We start from the raw sequence: 18,337 nt of genomic DNA on the forward strand, positions 1-18,337 counted from the left end.
AGTAAAATTGAATCCTTGGAGTGGGGGGTGGAATGCTGAAAGGAAGGTTGAGTGTTTTTTTAAAAAAACACATTCCACACATTTACCAGATGGAACAGTTAAATCCGAATGAAAGTCAACACATCAGTGGCTGTTAAAATAAAGGATCAACTTCGGGACTATATTACTTGGATTAAATAAGTGATTTGGAGTGGGAACAAGGAATCAATATCTCCTTAAAAAAATCTCCTAAAATCAGAACATGGGAAGTCAACCAAAATGTGTAATTTGGAATCTGACAATTGACTTTTTAAACTGAATTATGATTTGGTATTGTAATTATGTGGTCTATATTGGATTGTTATTAATGAAAAATTAATTAAAATATTTTTAAAAATAAAATAAAAATTATATTGCAGATGTCAACAGTAGGGTAATGAGGTGAATCTTCGGCATATAATGGAAACTCTACTCTAAGGTACCGGGTGCACCTCTGTAGGGAGGGACGTCTGCAGTTTAGCAGCCTGTCATAAAGAAGGTCCTCTCCTGGGCTGGCACTCCCCGAAACGTTTGAGGCAGGTGAAACTACCAAGAGTGCCCATTTTGCTGTTTTTAACAGCTGAGATGGTCTATGGGGAAGGATGTAGTCTCTCAGGTATTTGGGACCTAAATCCAAGAAAGTCTACAATGTCGAAGATTAATCTTAACTGCTGCTAAATTCTACATTGACCCGCTTGAACTACCCAACTCTCTCTAGTTAAACATTTACTGCATTCCAAAGTTACATTCCAAGAATCACGTGCTCTATCTGTTGTCCAGGAAGTGGAAACTGGAAAAACTCACACAGGAGGGATTGGACCAGAAGATGGTTTTTAAAAAGTAAAAAGTTTAGAAATAAAATAGTGTGAGGTCTGAACTTCATCTGTATATAAAGTATAAAGCAATCAATTAAACACTTAAATCTTTTCAAAGCTGACCATTGTTCAGATTTTGGGGAACATCTGTGTAATTGTCCCAAGGAAAAATTCTGAATAAGAAGTGCGATTTACACAAATAAGGAACAAAAGTTCATTTATTTCAGTTCACAAGATTTATATACTGCTTGGTTGTAAGAAAGTCTCCAAGCAGAATGAGAGCTGTGCAAAATGTCTGTTGAAAACTCAACACAGAAAGCTCCAACCCGGTGAAAAATTATACTAAGCAGCAATCTAAAATCAATCTGTATGTGTGTTTCGGGGGGGGGGGGAATTGTGATGTACTATTTTTTGTGAAAAACAAGATATGTTAGTAAAGAGTTCAGAGAAAAAACTGACTCTGTTCCACAAGTCCCCTTTTCCTGCTCATATGTTGCCTCCTCTAATTCACTGTTTGCTCTTCACTGATATTTATTTTGATTTGGTTAGTGATTGACACACACATCACATGAAAAAATCCCGCCAAAAAACCCAACAACATCTATTCCCTAGAGACAAGCTCAACTTGCAGTCCCCATATCCTGTGCTTTTATTCCATTTCACTCCACACCTTCATCATACACGCAGATTGTTCCCCCAGGTTCAGCACAGTAACAAACATCACACACGCAATTAAACTTTCAAAAGTGTTCTTTTGGAGCTTCTTCTGAAGCCAGCATGGGTGTTTGGGGGGAGGTTCCAGCTGGGGAGAGGAGACCCTGAGTTCTAGTAACCAATATTGCCAATAATTTCCCACTTCATGACAAATCAAACTCAGAGTGCCCCCTTCCATGCATGTAGGTGGGTTGTTTGTGGGCTTTTTGAGTGAGAGAGTGAGAGAGAAAGCAGTGAAGGCCTTACCCAAGGAAGAGGACAGCCATAGTCTGAAGAAGAGCGCTTCTGAGAGAAAAATCCACCATTGCATCTCTCCAGAAATGCCGAGAGCCATGAGTGGCAGTCACACCCCAGACTGGCCGTTTCTGGGACTCACAGATGAGAGACTTGCTGCTGTTGAGCTCAGGTCCTGCTGGGGCTTCCCATTCAGGCATCTGTTTCAGCACTGTGAGGAGAACAGCTTCATTTTTCTGCACAGGATAGGGGCCCTAAAATAAGCCTGTTCATCCATCTTATAAGCGTAGCCCAAGCCCAGGTTCTTATTTGCAGGAGTCGTGAACTTTCCGACACAACAGTCCTCTCCTTCCTCCCTCTCGCTTCCCAGCAGATCGGACCCTCCTCTTTATACCAGCAAGGCTGTCTGTGCTCGCTTTGCCTCCCCTTCTCACCCAAGCAAGACTGTGTGTTTCCCTCCTTTGTTTCTGACTCACTGCTCTTTGATCCTCGCCTTATAAACCAGGAAGGTTCAGTGGAGGAGGAGAAAGAGAGTGCAAATTAGCTCAGGGTGTTTCTCTCTGCGTCATACACCTGCCTGTCAAAGGTTTCTGTTAAGAAAAGGTGTCTGATTCGTCCCACCAGATCGCCAACCTTTTGGAGTCCTGCAAAACCATTGCAAAGGAGAGAAACAGTTGCAAACATGCAGAAACACATCACAGCCGTGGAGACTGTTCCCTGAGGGTGAGTGGGGCACTGCCTGCTTCTGCCTGTCCTTAGCCAGCCCCCACTTTCAATCAGCCTGCCAGTTGGCCCTTCCTCCTTAGTATCTGTGCTACTCTTGCAGCTCTCAATAGGGCAGGCTGTGAGAGAACTAGAATTAGTTCGCTCAACCCAGTGCTTTTTTTTCTCCCTTAAAAAAATGTTTTGGGGTAGTCTCATTTTGACTCAAGATAATCAACATTTTATAACTCAAATCAAGGAAAAATAAATACTGTAACTGGACAAAAGTCCAAAGATTCACAAAATGTTTAGGGGTATGCGTACCCCTGTATCCCCCCAGTAAATAAAGCACTGCCTCTACCTATCATAGGCTATGGCCCCACCTACCGGTATGGTTGGGCTTTCTCACTTCCGCCTTCCTCATATGTGCAGATTGTTCTACGAACTGAGCTCAAATAACAACCATCACTGGTGCATTGCCCCACCCTCTCCAGGAACTGGCTGCTGGTAACCAAGATCAGTTGTCTCAGATCCTTCCCTCTTGATTGGGATTGATTGAGTTCATTTATAAGTGTCCCTTCCACAATGAGCTCACAGCAAACATTCAAAACAGCAAAATAAGAGCATTGGGAATACAAATGTACAAAATGTGAAATATGAAATATGTCAGTAAACTGAAAAATTGTGGAAATGTATTTTTTTAATGCAAATACAGAATAAATTCAATATAACCCTTCCCCCCTCAAAAAAATTCTAGGCTGAAGTACATACCGGTAAATACAAAGCAACATAAGTGTTAACTGACAATAACTGGCTTAAATACAGTTCAGCGGGGAGGGGAAGATGGCATACAGCTGTCCCCCATATCCTTCTCCAGACCTTTCTAGGATCCTCCCTATGGATGGCTCATTGAGCTCCCCAGGGTCTGTCCAAGTCTAGCCAGTCCCTCTCGGGCTTCCTGCACAGGGAACTCCTCCCTGTCCCCAGCCTCATCTGGCCAGCGCCCCCACCCCCTGGGCCCATGACAGCTGCCATGATTGTTTGGGCCAGAATGTTAAAGCAGTGGTGGAAAGGAGAAGGTCTGGTGAGGTGAGGTTTCTTTTCAGTGGAATGTGAGCCCCCAGCAGGTGCCAAAACACATTGACCCTGAGATTTGGGGGGGGGGCCTTTCAGGGAAGGGGCCTATTCTCCAGATGAGCTCAGCATTGTCAGTTACTTTCCCCTTCATGACCAAGCAAACCTATAGATTTTCACCCTATGCATTCAGCTTTTCCTACCCAGGGAAGAGAAGATCACCAGGCTCCTGCTTTTATTTCCAGGCATAGGAAATAGGAAATGCTGCGGTGCACAACCCCAAAGCTCCCTCCAGGAGGGAAATAGTGCAAATTAACTGATAAGCTTGTCCACAGTCATCCAGGCTGAGAAAGCTGTGACCTAAAAACAGGAAATGTGCACCAGGAAAGGTGCCTACAAAGAAATTCAATACAAGTTGCAGTTCTTATATTTTACATTATGATGACCTGAGGCATTACCTTTTCTGTATGTATGTTTAATAGCCCCCTGTTGATTTTAGCATTTATTTTGAATCATAGAATTGTGGATTTTGAATTTCCTCCAAGGGTCATCTAGTCCAACCCCCTTCAATGCAGGAATTGTAGGTAAAGCATCCATAACAGATGAAATCCACCCGTGTCTGAATTTTGATTTGCTGTTCAGCAGTCCATTGATATATATAAACATGCATGTACTGGGAAAATGTGTGCGCATCAGTGCATGCATGTTTTGTATGCATTAATCATAAATTGCACCAAGCAACACAATTATTAGTGTTAAATTAAGCAAAATTGCTTTGCTAAGATGGAGGGGGCAGATTGGACCCTGTGGACACCAGTGAAGGTCATTGTAGGCAAATGTGCCTCCAGGGTCTCTAGCCCAGCTTATTATGAGGTGTTCAGGGGGAGAGCAAGCCACTCCGGGGTGGATATGGATGGTGCTGAAGCTGGGATCCTGCCCCACTTCTTATTTCCCCTGTTAATCTTGTGATTCTATCTCTGTCTCTCTCCTTTTGAAGCACAACACCTGGAGAACTTCTCCCCCTTGAGACAAAATACAAGTTCAAGCTTCTGAAAATCTCTCCCCCTCCTCCCTCAGCCGAGGTCACAACCACATCCCACAGTCTGATGAGGGGTGAGGAGAAGAAGCAAAGAAGGAACAAAGCGAAGATTGAACCAAACAGCAAGAAGAACCGGCTCATGTATAAATGCCATAATGTTTGCTTTGCACTTCCAAGGGATCGATCTTTCAGTGTTGGCAGCACTATTCTTTGAAACTCCCTGCTTATTGACACCAGACAAGTGCCGTCACTCTGTGTTTTTAAAATATTTTCCTACTTTTTAGTCTCTCTGGTAGGGAAAACATGTCTCCTTCCCAAAAGAAAGTCTCTTTTGTGGATGTTTTGCCAGGGAGACGAGGGAAAACAACCTTGTGCTCCAGTCCAATGTATTGTTGCAAAAGTCGGGTCCCTGCCCCTCTCTCTGCCCAGTGGTGGAAAGAGCCCAAGGGATCCCAGGCACCCAAAGAGGGTCTGTGTTCCTTTGGAGAATGGAAGGCAAGACAGAGACTGCTGTAGCTTTAAGAAATATAGTTTATTCACAAAATGGTAAAAACTTTGTTGTAGGAATTCCCTCCACACCAGTTCCATAAGCACAAGCCCTATACACTCTCTTCTCCACCACCCCAGTAATCCTTTTTCTGAACGGCCTCTCCCCGTAGATAAGGGGAGTTAGGCTCGGAAATCCCACTTCCTTTTCGGAAGCAAATTTCGTCCATTCATAAAAATGACGTTCTGGAACAGCGCCCCTGGTGGCAAGCTCACGGGTACTGCAGGCCTGTTATCTTGACAAGGTTAACAAGGTGTTGATACAATGTTTCCGCAGTCAATTGACCGTGACTGATCCACTCATAGAATGTAGCAACTTTGCTATACAATGTTTCTGTGTGTTTGTTTGTAACTTTTCCACTTGTTTAATGAAGCCTTGATGAAATCTAGCAGCAGGGCTGACCTGGAAACCGATCAGCCATAATCCTCGAAGCGTGACAGCACGTCCGCAGTGGACTCAGGAAGATGGTTTTCCCGCCTCAATATCGACAGACAGAATATATCTGTATAACAAAGAACTACCGCTCAGGAGTGGATTCAACCCAATAGGACAGTGCTCAGCTCTTTCCTGAGGCAATGACATCTTTTGTTTCCTTGGAGAGCACACCCAGAAGGGGCATGACAAGGAGCAACTCGGGTGCAAAACCGCTTAGGTTTCTGCTCCTAGCCCCTCCCGTCTTGTAAATATTCTGATGTAATCTTGGGGGTGTATTTTGGTGGGGGGGAAGGTAATAAAAGTTGGGGACACTTCTTTCTTGGGGCTTCCATCTTTCCTTTGCTGTGAGGAGTGGGAGCCCTATCGTGACAGTTTTTGTCCTTGAATAAAGACCAAGCCTACTGGCGGCTGTTTGCTCTAAACTTTGGTAGTGGTCTCCAATTTGTCCAAGCAAGCCCTCGGATTCTCCGTTAACAGCTCAGATAATCGCTCCTTTTTTAAAAAAAGGGGGGGAGGGGGAGAAAAATAAAACACTGTAATCTAAACTCTAAAAACCCAGATCTCCATCTTTCCATGCCAGACAGCATACGTCTCTTGGACCCCTTGCTTTCAAAGAGCCCCCTACCATAATAATAATAATAATAATAATAATAATAATAATAATAATAATAATAATAATAATTTATTTTTTGTACCCCGCCCATCTGGCTGGGTCTCCCCAGCCACTCTGGGCGGCTTCCACTAAACATTAAAATACATTTAAAATATCACAGTTTAAAAACTTCCCTAAACAGGGCTGCCTTCAGGAATTTTCTGAATGTCAGGTAATTGTTTATTCCCTTGACTTCTGATGGGAGGGCGTTCCACAGGGCGGGCGCCACTACCGAGAAGGCCCTCTGCCTGGTTCCCTGTAGTTTTGCTTCTCGCAGTGAGGGAACCGACAGAAGGCCCTCGGCGCTGGATCTCAGTGTCCGGGCTGAATGATGGGGCTGGAGACGCTCCTTCAAGTATACAGGACCGAGGCCGTTTAGGGCTTTAAAGGTCAGCACCAACTTTGCAAAAGCATTGCAGGAGATCTTGGGGTCCCTACCAGGCCCCGATGACGACGGTGGTTCTGCTAAACTGCGAACCACCTGGAAGAGTCTCCTGCTGCTGTTTTCTGCAGATGCAATAGAAACGGTGAAGAAGGCCCTCTTCGCCGTTGCCACTGCCACTTGGTAGGCTCGAAGTTGAGCTCTAGCCAGTGTCCGGTCAGATTCAGAATGAGTTTTCCGCCACCGGCGCTCTAGCCGTCTCAGCGACTGTTTCATCGCCCTCAGCTCCGGGGAAAACCACGGGGCTGTCCGGGCTCCATGCAATCGGAGAGGGCGCTTCGGAGCCAGACAGTCAATAGCCCTGGTTAACTCCACGTTCCAGTGGGTCACCAGGGAATCAACTGAAAGGCCATCAACATGGGATAAAACATCCCCCACCACTCTCTGGAAGCCCATTGGATCCATTAAGTAGTGGGGGCGGACCATCCTAATTGGTCCTACCTCTCGGCAGAGGGGAAAGGTCGCGGAGAAGTCCAGTTGGACCAGGAAGTGATCTGACCATGGCACTTCTTTTGTTTCACTTTCACTTAATGTCAGATCACTAACATCCATAGAGGTGAATACGAGGTCTAAGGCATGTCCGCGGCTATGAGTTGGGCCAAACTTATTCAGGGACAGCCCCATGGAGGCCATGCTTTCCACGAAGGCCCGAGCGGCCCCTTGTAAGGTCGTGTCGGCATGGATATTAAAGTCCCCTAAGACAACCAAGCTAGGTGTCTCCAGGAGCATATCCGCCACGACCTGAAGCAGCTCAGGCAGGGAATCCTTGGTGCAGCGGGGAGGTCAGTACACCAAAAGGAATCCTGTACTGCCCCTATTGCCCAACTTCCAGAACATGCACTCAGAAAACTCGGTCTTTCCAATAGGACGCCTGGTGCAAACTAATGACTTCCTAAAAATCACTGCAACCCCCCCTCCCCGCCCAGATGGCCTGGGTTGCTGTGCGTAAGAGAAACCTGGTGGGCAAGCAGCGGCAAGGACAGGCCCATCTGCTTCATCCAACCAAGTCTCTGTTACACATGCCAGGTCAAATCCTCCATCCACAATCAAGTCGTGGATGGCAGTAGTTTTGTTCATCATTGACCTGGCATTACACAGCAACACTTTCAGGTCATGTGGGTATCCCTTGTTGATTCCAGTATCCGTCCGGTCAGGACCAGACCCGGAGGCAGGGATAGTCCTCAAACAATGACTAAGCCTGCCTTCTCGGTAATGACATGGTCTGGTCTTAGCGTGACTCCTCCTCCTGCCCATGATCACTGAGATCGGGTGTACTACTGCATCCCCCCCTGTGGAACATGCCCCAGCCATTCTGTTGGCTGGGGCCCACTCCCAGGCAGCCCTGATCCCACCCCTTAAAACAAAACAAAACTATACAACAACCAATAAAACAAAAACAGAACAATTATACTAAAATTAATCCCCAACAAAATATCCACCCCACCCAGCCACCCCCAACAACCCAAAAGGAGAAAAAAAGGAGGGGGGAAATTGAAATGCCATCGACAGCTTAAGGACATTTTCTAGCCCCACTCTCTAAACACTAGAGTGTCATTTTTATGGCTGGGAGTGTGAGGTTTGGGCCCCGCCCCCTGGCCAGCTGGAAAAGGCCTTGGAAGGGAGCAGGCCCTGCAGTCCTCACCACAGCCACTGATGGTCCCCATATCCATAGTCACTGGATAAGTCTTGGAGTGTTTAAAGCTGCTGGGTAGGCTGCCTCTCCAGCTCAACTGGCAGCAATGAGAGATCTTCAAGGGGTCTTTCCCCTGAGGAACCCTCGGTGAATTCCTTGGCAGTGGCTCCGGCAAATGTGCCTGATCTCCCATGTTGGTCTGTGGGATGCAGTGTTCAATCTCCGAGGGCTCATAAGAATTGAGAGAAGGAGAAGATTCCCTGGGTTGTGTGGAATTGCTCAAAAAATCCTTGCTGTCCGAGTCAGCCTGCAGAGGAAGAGAAAATATGACAGGAGGGACTCTGGGGATGCAACTCCTAAAAGAGTTCCTGGGCATTTGGGCCCACCTGAACCCTGGAGCAAATTAAAGTCCTTTCCAGGTCCAGAGTGCTCTAAGAAAGGATACCAATCTGCCTAAAAGCAGGGATCTTCCATGCACCTCAATCATAGCCTTCAGAGCTAGCTTTCTAGTTCCACTGGAGAACTTGCCAAAATTAAGTCCCTAAGAGAGCAGGTCGAATTGCCCATTTTGAATTGACAAAAGTACAGCATTTTCATTCTCCAGGACTCAGTTATTACCTGAGATTCCAGGTGAAATCAATGATAAAATTAGTATTTTGGGAAGAGTCCAGAACAGCCGGTGAGTGCAATCCTGTTGGGGGCACTGGGGAAAACGTGTGTGAAGCAGAGCCCTGATGGCAGACGGATGAATCCTCCATTCACTAGCTGGTGAGAGGAGGGTTCAATTCTGCTCACTTTAATTGTGCATGCATGTTCCCCTGAAGGGAACAGGATCTTTGCACAAGCTGCCTGCCACAATCAATACCAAAAGGATACCAATCTGCCTAAAAGCAGGCATATTCCCTGCACCTCAGTTCCACTCTTTATGGCTAGCTTTCTAGTTCCACTGGAGAACTTGCCATAACTACGGTAAGTCCCTAAGAGAGCAGGTTGAATTGCACATTTTGAATTGACAATTTTGAATTTTGAATTGACATTTTGAATTTTGAAAAGTATGTCAGTTCCATTTTCAGCATTCATGTTATCAGAGATTCCAGGTTAAAATTAGCATATTGGGAAGAGTCCAGAACAGCTGGTGAGTGGAGAGCCCCATCCTATTGGGTTCACTGGGGGAAGGATGTGGGAACCAGAGGGCTGAATCCTCCATTCACTAGCTGGTGACGGAAGGGTTCAATTCTGCTCACTATAACTGTGCATGCATGTTACCTTGATAGGAACAGGATCTTTGCACAAGCTGCCTGCCTCCCCTTGTGCCATAATCAGTTTGTTGGGTCTTTTGATCACTGTCGTTTGGGTCACTGGCCTGTTTTTGTTTTTTAAATCCAATTAATTGTTATGGGTTTTAATGTAAATACAAGAGCAACATATAACTACAGTAACCTGTCCAGTGGTACATTCTTATTCAGTTTCATATGCAGCACACAGTATACAAACAATACATTTATTCATGCATTGTAACTTGAAGGAGCCTCTCCACAGCGATTCTTATGTTGTGGGTGGAGTAAAACTATATATTCTCTCATTTTATAAAGGAAAAGAATGGAAGTCAAGTCTCACCAAAAGTGTCGGTCTTTGAAGTGCCTTTAATAACCCTTCTATGGTGAGTAAGGCATTCTAATAGAGCCGCATTCTAAATGTTATTCACCCAGATTTCAATGGGGATTTCTATAGATTGTTTCCAGTATTGGGCTATTGCAAATCAATATTGGACTATTGCATATCAGGTGGCCGATAATAGCTTTTAATGTTATTGTTTAAATTTTATTCTATAGATAACAAGGCAGGAGCTGATGTGGGTGGAAGGGATTGCTGCATAATTTTGGAAATAGTGTGAAACACCTTTTCCCAAAAGGAGTAGACCACCATGCATGGAAATATGAGCCTTTTCAGCATAAAGGGGAGATGCTAGTATTTATTTTGGCTGGATGGGGTGGAGTGCAGTGCCAGTGAAAGAAAATTTTAAGAGAAGCCTCCTGCAGAGGAGCAGAGATGGTTCGCAAGGAAGGGATGTGCCAAATTGATTGCCATTCATTATCAGTTCATTATCTGTTTGTTTGTTTGTTGTTGTTTATGCTGTTGTTTCTTTAAAAATAACAGATTACAACTTAAATAATAATATCATAAGTATTAAATGCCTCCCAAATGCATCAGATGCTTTAATTGTTATGATCTACCAGTCACCCTGCCGTTACTTTGCATACTGATCATCTCACCTCATCATCTTCTGGGTGGCTCCTCTATGGGTGCGAGAATGTAAGCTTACTCTCCCTCTTCTCTCGCACCAAAGAGTGAATACCTGTGGAGTGCAAAATGAGACACATTATTTAGTCCATGTCACTGACCAGTCTCTGACTCTCGGGATAAGCAAAAGAAAGGTACAGGTATATTTGGCAGGAAGCCCCCATCTCAGGTGAGACGGGAAGTAGGTCAATATAGATTGTCCTACCTCTTCCACCTCTTCTATGCTTTTTAAATCTTCTCCTCCAGAACATGAACATCAACATCACCATTATCACCAGAAGAACTATGAAGACAGGGATAAGGCATAGACTCAAGAGTCCAAACTGTCCACCTGCAATGAGCAATAAGAGTCTCTCAAAACATGAACCCATGACCCTGAGATTCAGAGTCTCATGCTCACACCTGGCCGAGAGCTGTGGAATAAATAACAAGAGATATGCAAGAGTTGTTAATCTGTCCTGTTTGTATTGCAAAGATTTGGGCTGTGAATGTCCTGTCCGATACACTTGCCTGCCCTGAATCAAGCTAGGAATAGGAGGAGATGGGGAGGGCGGCAGCAGCAATTCACAGGATGAGGGCAGTCTTCAAGGAGCACTGTGTTTGCTCTGATCCTGCTCAAAAGCATGCAAAGAGAAGCATTTATTAACAAAAACACATCTCCTCAAATCCCTCATGTTAAGGGCCAGCCTGCCTATTCACTCTGGCAGATGCTGAGCAAGTCAAAGGAGGCTCTCTTTTGGTCAACAGGATTGCTGACCAGGCAGGTGAATTTGGAGTCAAAAGAGCTGTTCCAGGAGAAGACACGGAGCTCCCGGCCATTGTCAGAAACCTGGTAGTGATTCACACTCTTTCCTAAAGCCCTGTGCGGATCCCCTGTTTCCCAGGAGATACTGATCTCTTCCCTTCCAGGTGTGTGGCATCGCAAGGTCACATTACATCCACCTGGAGTCTTGGATTCCACTTGGTGGTGTATCTGTGGGGTTGGCACTGGCTCTGTGGAACACAAATGAAAACAGCAAAAGCTTTCACCCCACCCCTACCAAGGCCTATGTAGCGAAATGGTGCTGATCCTATTCCATGAGCCAAACACTGAAAGCAAAAACTTACCATAAACAGTGAGGATGAAACACTGTTCTTGAAACTGTGTCTTAGTAAACCAGATGCGAGTATTGTAGATTCCACCATCATCCAACTCCAGGTCTTTGAGCCTTAATGTTGTCCCTTTCACCACGTCTAGACGTTGCTCAAACCAGTCAGTGGGACCTGAGTGCTGCAGTTTCCCATGTCTGAATTCCCCCAGGCAATAGCCCATGCCACGCCTTTGGGGGCGGAAGTCCCATTCAATTTTCTCCACTGTTATTCCTTGAGATACATTGGCAGGAAACAAGACTGATCCTCCCAGGATTCCCATCACCTGATGGTTTGGGTTCCCCACTGCATAGTTTAAAATGTCTAGTCAGGGATGGGTGAGGGGTGGGGAGATAGAAACAAAGGGGGAAATTAATATCATTATCGTTTTTAGCTCCTTATCTACCCCCCTTCATGAGGCCCCAGAGCAGGTTGAAACAATTTTAAATGCAGCATTAAAACATAGTGGGGAGACCTAATATGTCTGCGAGATGGCCAAGATATGTGGATATACTGCAGCAAGAAGGTGAGACTTTTAAGTTGAAAAGCTACGAACAAATAAAAGAAGAGGTCACCGACTGGCTGCAGTATCATCAAATTTATGAAACTTTTAAACTAGACAAAAAAATTGGTTTTCAAATAGAAAAATCAAAGCTGGAAACAGAATTAATTGAACCGAACTCTAAAAACCTTTCCAGGATGTATAATTTGTTGCTAGAGTGGCATACAAAAGATGAATTGGTTAAATCTGTAATGATAGATTGGGCAAAAGATGTTGGACACAATATTATGATGGATGACTGGGAGAAGTTTTGGAAGGAAGGTATTAATTTTACTGCTTGTAATGTATTAAAAGAAAATATTATGAAAATGATATATAGATGGTATTTGACACCAGTGAAGTTAGCTAAGATATATCATACTTCAAGTAATATGTGTTGGAAATGTAGAACTGTGGAAGGTACCTTCTATCACATGTGGTGGACATGCCCAAGGGTTAAGACTTTCTGGGAGAAGATTTATAATGAACTCAAGAAAGTAATGAAAATTACATTTAGTAAGAAACCAGAGGCCTTTCTTTTGAGCATGACCAATGGTGAGATACCCAGTCAGGACAGAGTCTTTTTTATGTATGCCACAACAGTCGCTAGAATTTTACTTGCAAGAAACTGGAAAGGTGAAGAGCTCCCGACAGTAGAAGAATGGCAGATGAAGTTGATGGACTTTATGGAACTTGCCGAACTGACCGCGAGACTCTGAGACCAGAGGGAGGAGAAGGTGCAACGGGAATGGAAGAAATTTAAGGACTATTAAAAAAAATCGTGAAAAGTTAGATATTTGAAGCAGAATTGGCTTGTTTAAATGGCTTTGCTAGTTGATGTTAGAGAAAATTGTATATGAGAAGTAAGGTTTAGAATGGTTAAGAATATTAAAAAATGCTTAAGGATAGGGTTTTAAGTGATGAATAATATATGAAGAGTAAGTATTTTAAAGGATATTAAGAATAATGGTAAATGTTAAGAAATTAGATACAAAGTTACCAAAGTATATTAATATTGAACGCAGTTGAGAGATCGGGGGAAGTCCCCCTAAAGAAGATTGAAACTAGAATTAAACTATGATAGTTTATTGTTCCTGTGTATTTCTGTAGGTATGTATAAGTTTTCTTTTATTTTTCGCTGTTTTTAATGTTTTTATTATGTTTTCTTTTTTAAAATTGTATTTGTGTGTGTATTGTGTTTTTGTGGTTTAATGTGAAAAAATAATAAAATATTTATATATTAAAAAAAACCATAGTGGGGAGGGTCCTAAAAATGATACTGCAGGTGTCAGTGGTAGGGTAAAGGGGTGAATCTTCAGCATATAATGGAAACTCTACACTAAAGGTACAGGGTGCAACTCTGTAGGGAGGGACATCATTCTACAGTTTAGCAGCCTGCCACAAAGAAGGTCCTCTCCTGGGCTGGCACTCCCCCAAATGTTTGAGGCAGGTGAAACTACCAAAAGTGCCCCTTTCGCTGGTTTTAACAGCTGAGATGGTCTATGGGGAAGGAAGTAGTCTCTCAGGTATTTGGGACCTAAATCCAAGAAAGTCTATAATGTCCAAGATTAATCTTAACTGCTGCTGAATTCTACATTGACCCACTTGAACTACCCAACTCTCCCTAGTTAAACATTTACTGCATTCTCCTAGTTGTCCTAACAACTTGGCCCTTTACTTTAAGAGAAGGACATGGTTACAAGTCCAAAGTTAAATCTTTGTTCTGCAGCAATAGGCATCTATCTTATCTGTTGTCTAGGATCTAGGATCCATAAAAACTCAGACAGTTCAGTTCATTTTATTTATTTCGGCTTTAAGCCCATATACATAACAAACAAGAACAAAGAAAATGTGCACAATCTGATTTACAATTACTAACAACAAAAAAGGTTAAAAAGGTATACTAATTAAATGAATAATAATGGAGATTAAAAATTTCAAGTTGTGTATATCCATCCATTGCGTCTCTTGAGTGTCACTACTGAGGTTAATTTTTTTGCCATTTGTAGAGTTACAATCGTATCAGAATCTTGCAACAAAAGAGCAAGATGAGACTCTTCCAAATACCCTGGCAGTTTTTGAATTAGTGGAAGCAATAAATTCTTTCGGGCAGCATAACATAGAGGGCAAATAAGCAGTATGTGATGTAGGGTTTCAAATGAGCGGCTATCACAGGCACATAAATCCGAGACTTGGCCCTTAGAAAATCTATGAAAAAGGACGTTTGAGGGGAAGACATTAAAACGTGCTTTAATAAAAGCAAAGTGGTGGCTAGCAATAGAGAGAGATGTTAAATAAGCTGCCACTTGCAATGAGGGAACAATGGCCAGGTATCGCGGAGAGCATGTCCCCTCACCAAGCATAAAATTACATTGCATCTCTATGTTGTCTATCTCTATGGGTAATAATTTCCTTTTGCTGTATTGAGATCGTAATTCAGAATTTCTAGAGGCGAGATTCCAATAAGCGCTAGTTTGGCATGGATCTTACCAGCCCAAGGGCTAGTGAGCTCATCTCGCCATAGGCATTGGACTAGATAATAATTAGGTAATCAGACAGAAGATTGGCCCAGAAGATGGTTTTTAAAAAGTACAAAATATAGAAATAAAATAGTGTGAGGTCTGAACTTCATCTGTATATAAAGTAATCAATTAAACATTTAAATATTTTCAAAGCTGCCCATCGGTCAAATTTTGGGGAAAATCTATGTAATTGCCACAAGGAAAAATTCTGAAAAAGTACAACTTCCAAAACAAGGAACAAAAGTTCATTTATTTCAGTTCACAAGATTTATATACTGTGATATATTCCAGAACCTACAGGGTTAAACTGTTAAACTGCTCTGGTCACATGACGTGCTGTAATCTGGGTGTGCCTATGTAATAGGAGTATAGCCATGCCCCCTACACTTTCACACCGTCCAGGTTCCCCATGTACAGAGAGGGGACTCATAGATCCACTGCAACGCCATTTTCCCCACTTTTCCCTTAAGGACAGGAAAAGCTAGCTGACTAGCAAGAGGTGGAGGGGAGGGGGGGGAGCAGGACGGGCGACAACAAAGCACACATTCGGATGCAAATCCAACTGCTCCCGGCTCATCCAATCACCCATCGCCTCGCCTTTACACCCACCCTCCACCTGCACCCAGATTAACCTCTCCATTAACCTTTCCGCCCAGCCCTCCAACGTTTGCATATCTCAAATCTATCAGCCGACATTCAGCAGGTAAACAATAGGCAAATATCACCTCAGGTCCTGGCCGGAACGACCTCCTTATCGCTGAGGCTGCCATCCCCAGCTCACCCCCTCCCGGAACTGAAATCGCACTGTAAAAAGCGTGCTTTCCTTCTCACTACACAATTGCCCAGCCTCTGTTATACTTGATCTAATGTGCAGTATAACCCAAGTGTTATGTATTGCTACATTGTGTATGGACCTCCGACTTTGTATCCAGATGTAACTCATGCTATGTAACCTGATGTATCTCTGCCTTAAATGTATCCTTGTACTCCATGTATGCTTCTCTGTAACAACCACAATGTTATAAAGTTATCTGTAACCTAATCATTTCCAAAGAACGCATAAAGGGCTTCCTCTGGCAGCCGCCTTCATAAAGACTAACTGTCATTTGGGAGCTGTCAGATTCCCGTTCTTAACATTCTATGAACTGTCAACCCTCCCGCCCTTATACCACAGCGCCATCTACTGAGTCTGCCACCAAAGCAGCAGGGTAAAAGGACAATGGAAACATCTGTCACCCAGAGGAAATCGCTTTATTCATATACAAAGGGACACGGACATTCACCACTCAGGAAGTTCCGATCACCGACTCCACCCTGCAGGACAGAAGACAACAGAAGTATTAGCAAGTCCAAAGAACCGGCAGGAAGACCACTCCGTCACTATTGTATAAACCCATCTCCTTGTCATTTAATGTACTTACCTTATGTAAATCCCTCCTTCCCGCTCTTTTCCTTCCATTTACCTGTATGGAAACAAAAATGTATAAAACCCTCCCTGTGACTATACTCAGGGTTCTTCTCTCTCTTCGTGATCCACACGTCGCTGGGAGGTAGAACCTCTGTTGCAACAGATCCAAATAAACGGGGGCATCGCCTTGCTTCCCTTTTCGCAGCTCCTGTGTCGTCTTGGTTCATTTCCGTTGGTAAGTGGGAGGCTTCAGCCAAACCTGTAGCTTTCCGGGGCAAAACTCTCCGGGACTCCCTCTCGGGTACCGGACCCTAATTTCTCTCCGTGGTGCATCGATTGGCTTACGACAGCCTATAAATGGGTTTCTGTTGCTTCCTGGATTTGGAAGTTTGGGGCGTGGTTTTTTCCTTTCTGTTATGTTCTACAGTACTGGGAGCAAGCATGCTATTGCCCTCTCCCAGGAGTTGTAATGTTTCTGTAAATAAATGCTTCTAACTGAGATAAGAAAGAAGACGGCTGCAGAGAGTTTTATTGCGGATGCCTTACACAACAGACCTGCTTCTTGCTGCGTGAGTAGTCTCTGCTAACAGCCCAGGAAACTGGGGGGAAAGCAAAGTAGCACAGCAGGAGCGTGCTGGACTTTTAGTCAGTTTAATGTGGACTTGTCCAGTAAACTGGGTAGCCTCAAAGCAGTTTGCAAAATCTGTGCTGTACAAAATCTTAGTTGAAAACTCAGCACAGAAAGCTCTAACCCAGTGAAAAATGCTTCTTAGCAGCAATCTCAAAGCAATCTGGATGTGTGTTTCGGGGGGGGGGGGAGATTATGCACAATTTCTTGTGAAACTGAGATAAGTTAATACAGAGTCCAGAGAAGAAGATGCCTCTCTTCCACCAGGATCCCCAGTCCTCTTTTCCTGCTCATTGGTTTTCTCCTCTAATTCACTGTTGGTGGAGCCTTATTTGCCCCTACGGGTTCCCATTGTTGCGCCCGGTGAGAAAACATAGAAGCAAAAAAAAAACCTGAGGCTTCTGGCTTCAGAGAGAGAAAGATTTAATTTCTGCATGCAGAGGTACTTCGGTGTTTAGATAGCCAAGCAAGTACAAAACTAGTCAAATTTCAGACAGTTCTTATAGACAGTTCTCTGGCTCTCTTCCCACCCCAGGAAACTTCCTCTTGTCCATATAAGGAACATTTCCTGTTGTACATTTCCTGTTATACATATAAGGCAAAGGACATATAAGGCAAAAGAACATTTAGCCCAGTGTTGGTTCATGCGCACTTCCAGCAAGGCCATCCTATCTCTTGACCTAGGCAACAGTTCCTCTCTACAAGGACAGCTACAGTCTGTGGAAGGTCTACTGTTCTTATCTCCAGACACTTAGTAAGGCAAAGCTTGCCAGAGAGAAGTACAATGCAGATCAAAGTTCACAGCTTTACAGAGCAATTTCATACAGAAAAGCTTAACAGGGGCACTTTTATACTTAATACATTCACTGGACTAACAATACATTCAGGTAAATATATTTTAACTGACATTCAGGTAAATATATATTAACTGACATTTATTTTGTATTGGTGAATAACTGTCACATCATAGGAAAATATCCCGCAAGAAGACATTTCTGCCCTAGAGATGAGGTTGACTTGTCGTGAGCATGTCCTGTGCTTTTACTCTATCCCACCCCACACCTTCAGGGGAGATGATCACCTTCATCATACACGCAGATTGTCCCCCCAACTTCAGCTCAGTAACAAATATCACACACACAATTAAACACTCAAAAGCGTTCTTTTGGAGCTTCCTCTGAAGCCAGCAAGGGTGTTTAGGGGGAGGTTCCAGCTGGGGAGAGGAAACCCTGAGTGTTAGTAATCAATATTGCCAATAATTTCCCTCTTCATTACAAATCAAACTCAGAGTGGCCCCTCCATTAATTTAAGTGGGGTTTGTTTGTTTGTTTTGAGGCAGAAAGCAGTGAAGTCCTTACCCAAGGACTGGTACAGCAATAGTCTGAAGAAGAGGCCTTCTTTAAGGAAAATCCACCGGCGTATCTCTCCAGAAGTGCAGAGATCCATGAGCTGCAGTTACGCTCCACAATGTCCGTTTCTGGGACTCACCGATGGGGAGACTTGC

The 18,337-nt window shown here is 43.9% G+C and overlaps 1 protein-coding gene across 1 annotated transcript; it reads right to left on the reverse strand.

Annotated features, from left to right (window-relative positions):
* Window positions 1-11,297: 11,297 nt before the first annotated feature.
* LOC117061462 (SLAM family member 8-like) lies at window positions 11,298-18,239 on the reverse strand. Its single transcript, XM_033174300.1, has 3 exons — window positions 18,192-18,239; window positions 11,714-12,058; window positions 11,298-11,599 (listed from the first exon to the last, which is right to left on the reverse strand). The coding sequence occupies exons 2-3, from the start codon at window positions 12,015-12,017 to the stop codon at window positions 11,298-11,300; spliced, it is 606 nt and encodes a 201-aa protein (XP_033030191.1). The 5' UTR covers window positions 12,018-12,058; window positions 18,192-18,239.
* Window positions 18,240-18,337: the final 98 nt, after the last annotated feature.

This window comes from Lacerta agilis, chromosome 17 (assembly GCF_009819535.1).
Source record: "Lacerta agilis isolate rLacAgi1 chromosome 17, rLacAgi1.pri, whole genome shotgun sequence".
NCBI classification, from domain to species: domain Eukaryota; kingdom Metazoa; phylum Chordata; class Lepidosauria; order Squamata; family Lacertidae; genus Lacerta; species Lacerta agilis.

Coding starts and splice junctions, on each gene's coding strand:
- LOC117061462 (XM_033174300.1), bottom strand. CDS start 12,017: ATGGGAATCCTGGGAGGATCAGTCTTGTTTCCTGCCAATGTATCTCAA. Junction 11,600..11,713: donor TTTCATCCTCACTGTTTATG/GTAAGTTTTTGC, acceptor TGTGTTCCACAG/AGCCAGTGCCAACCCCACAG.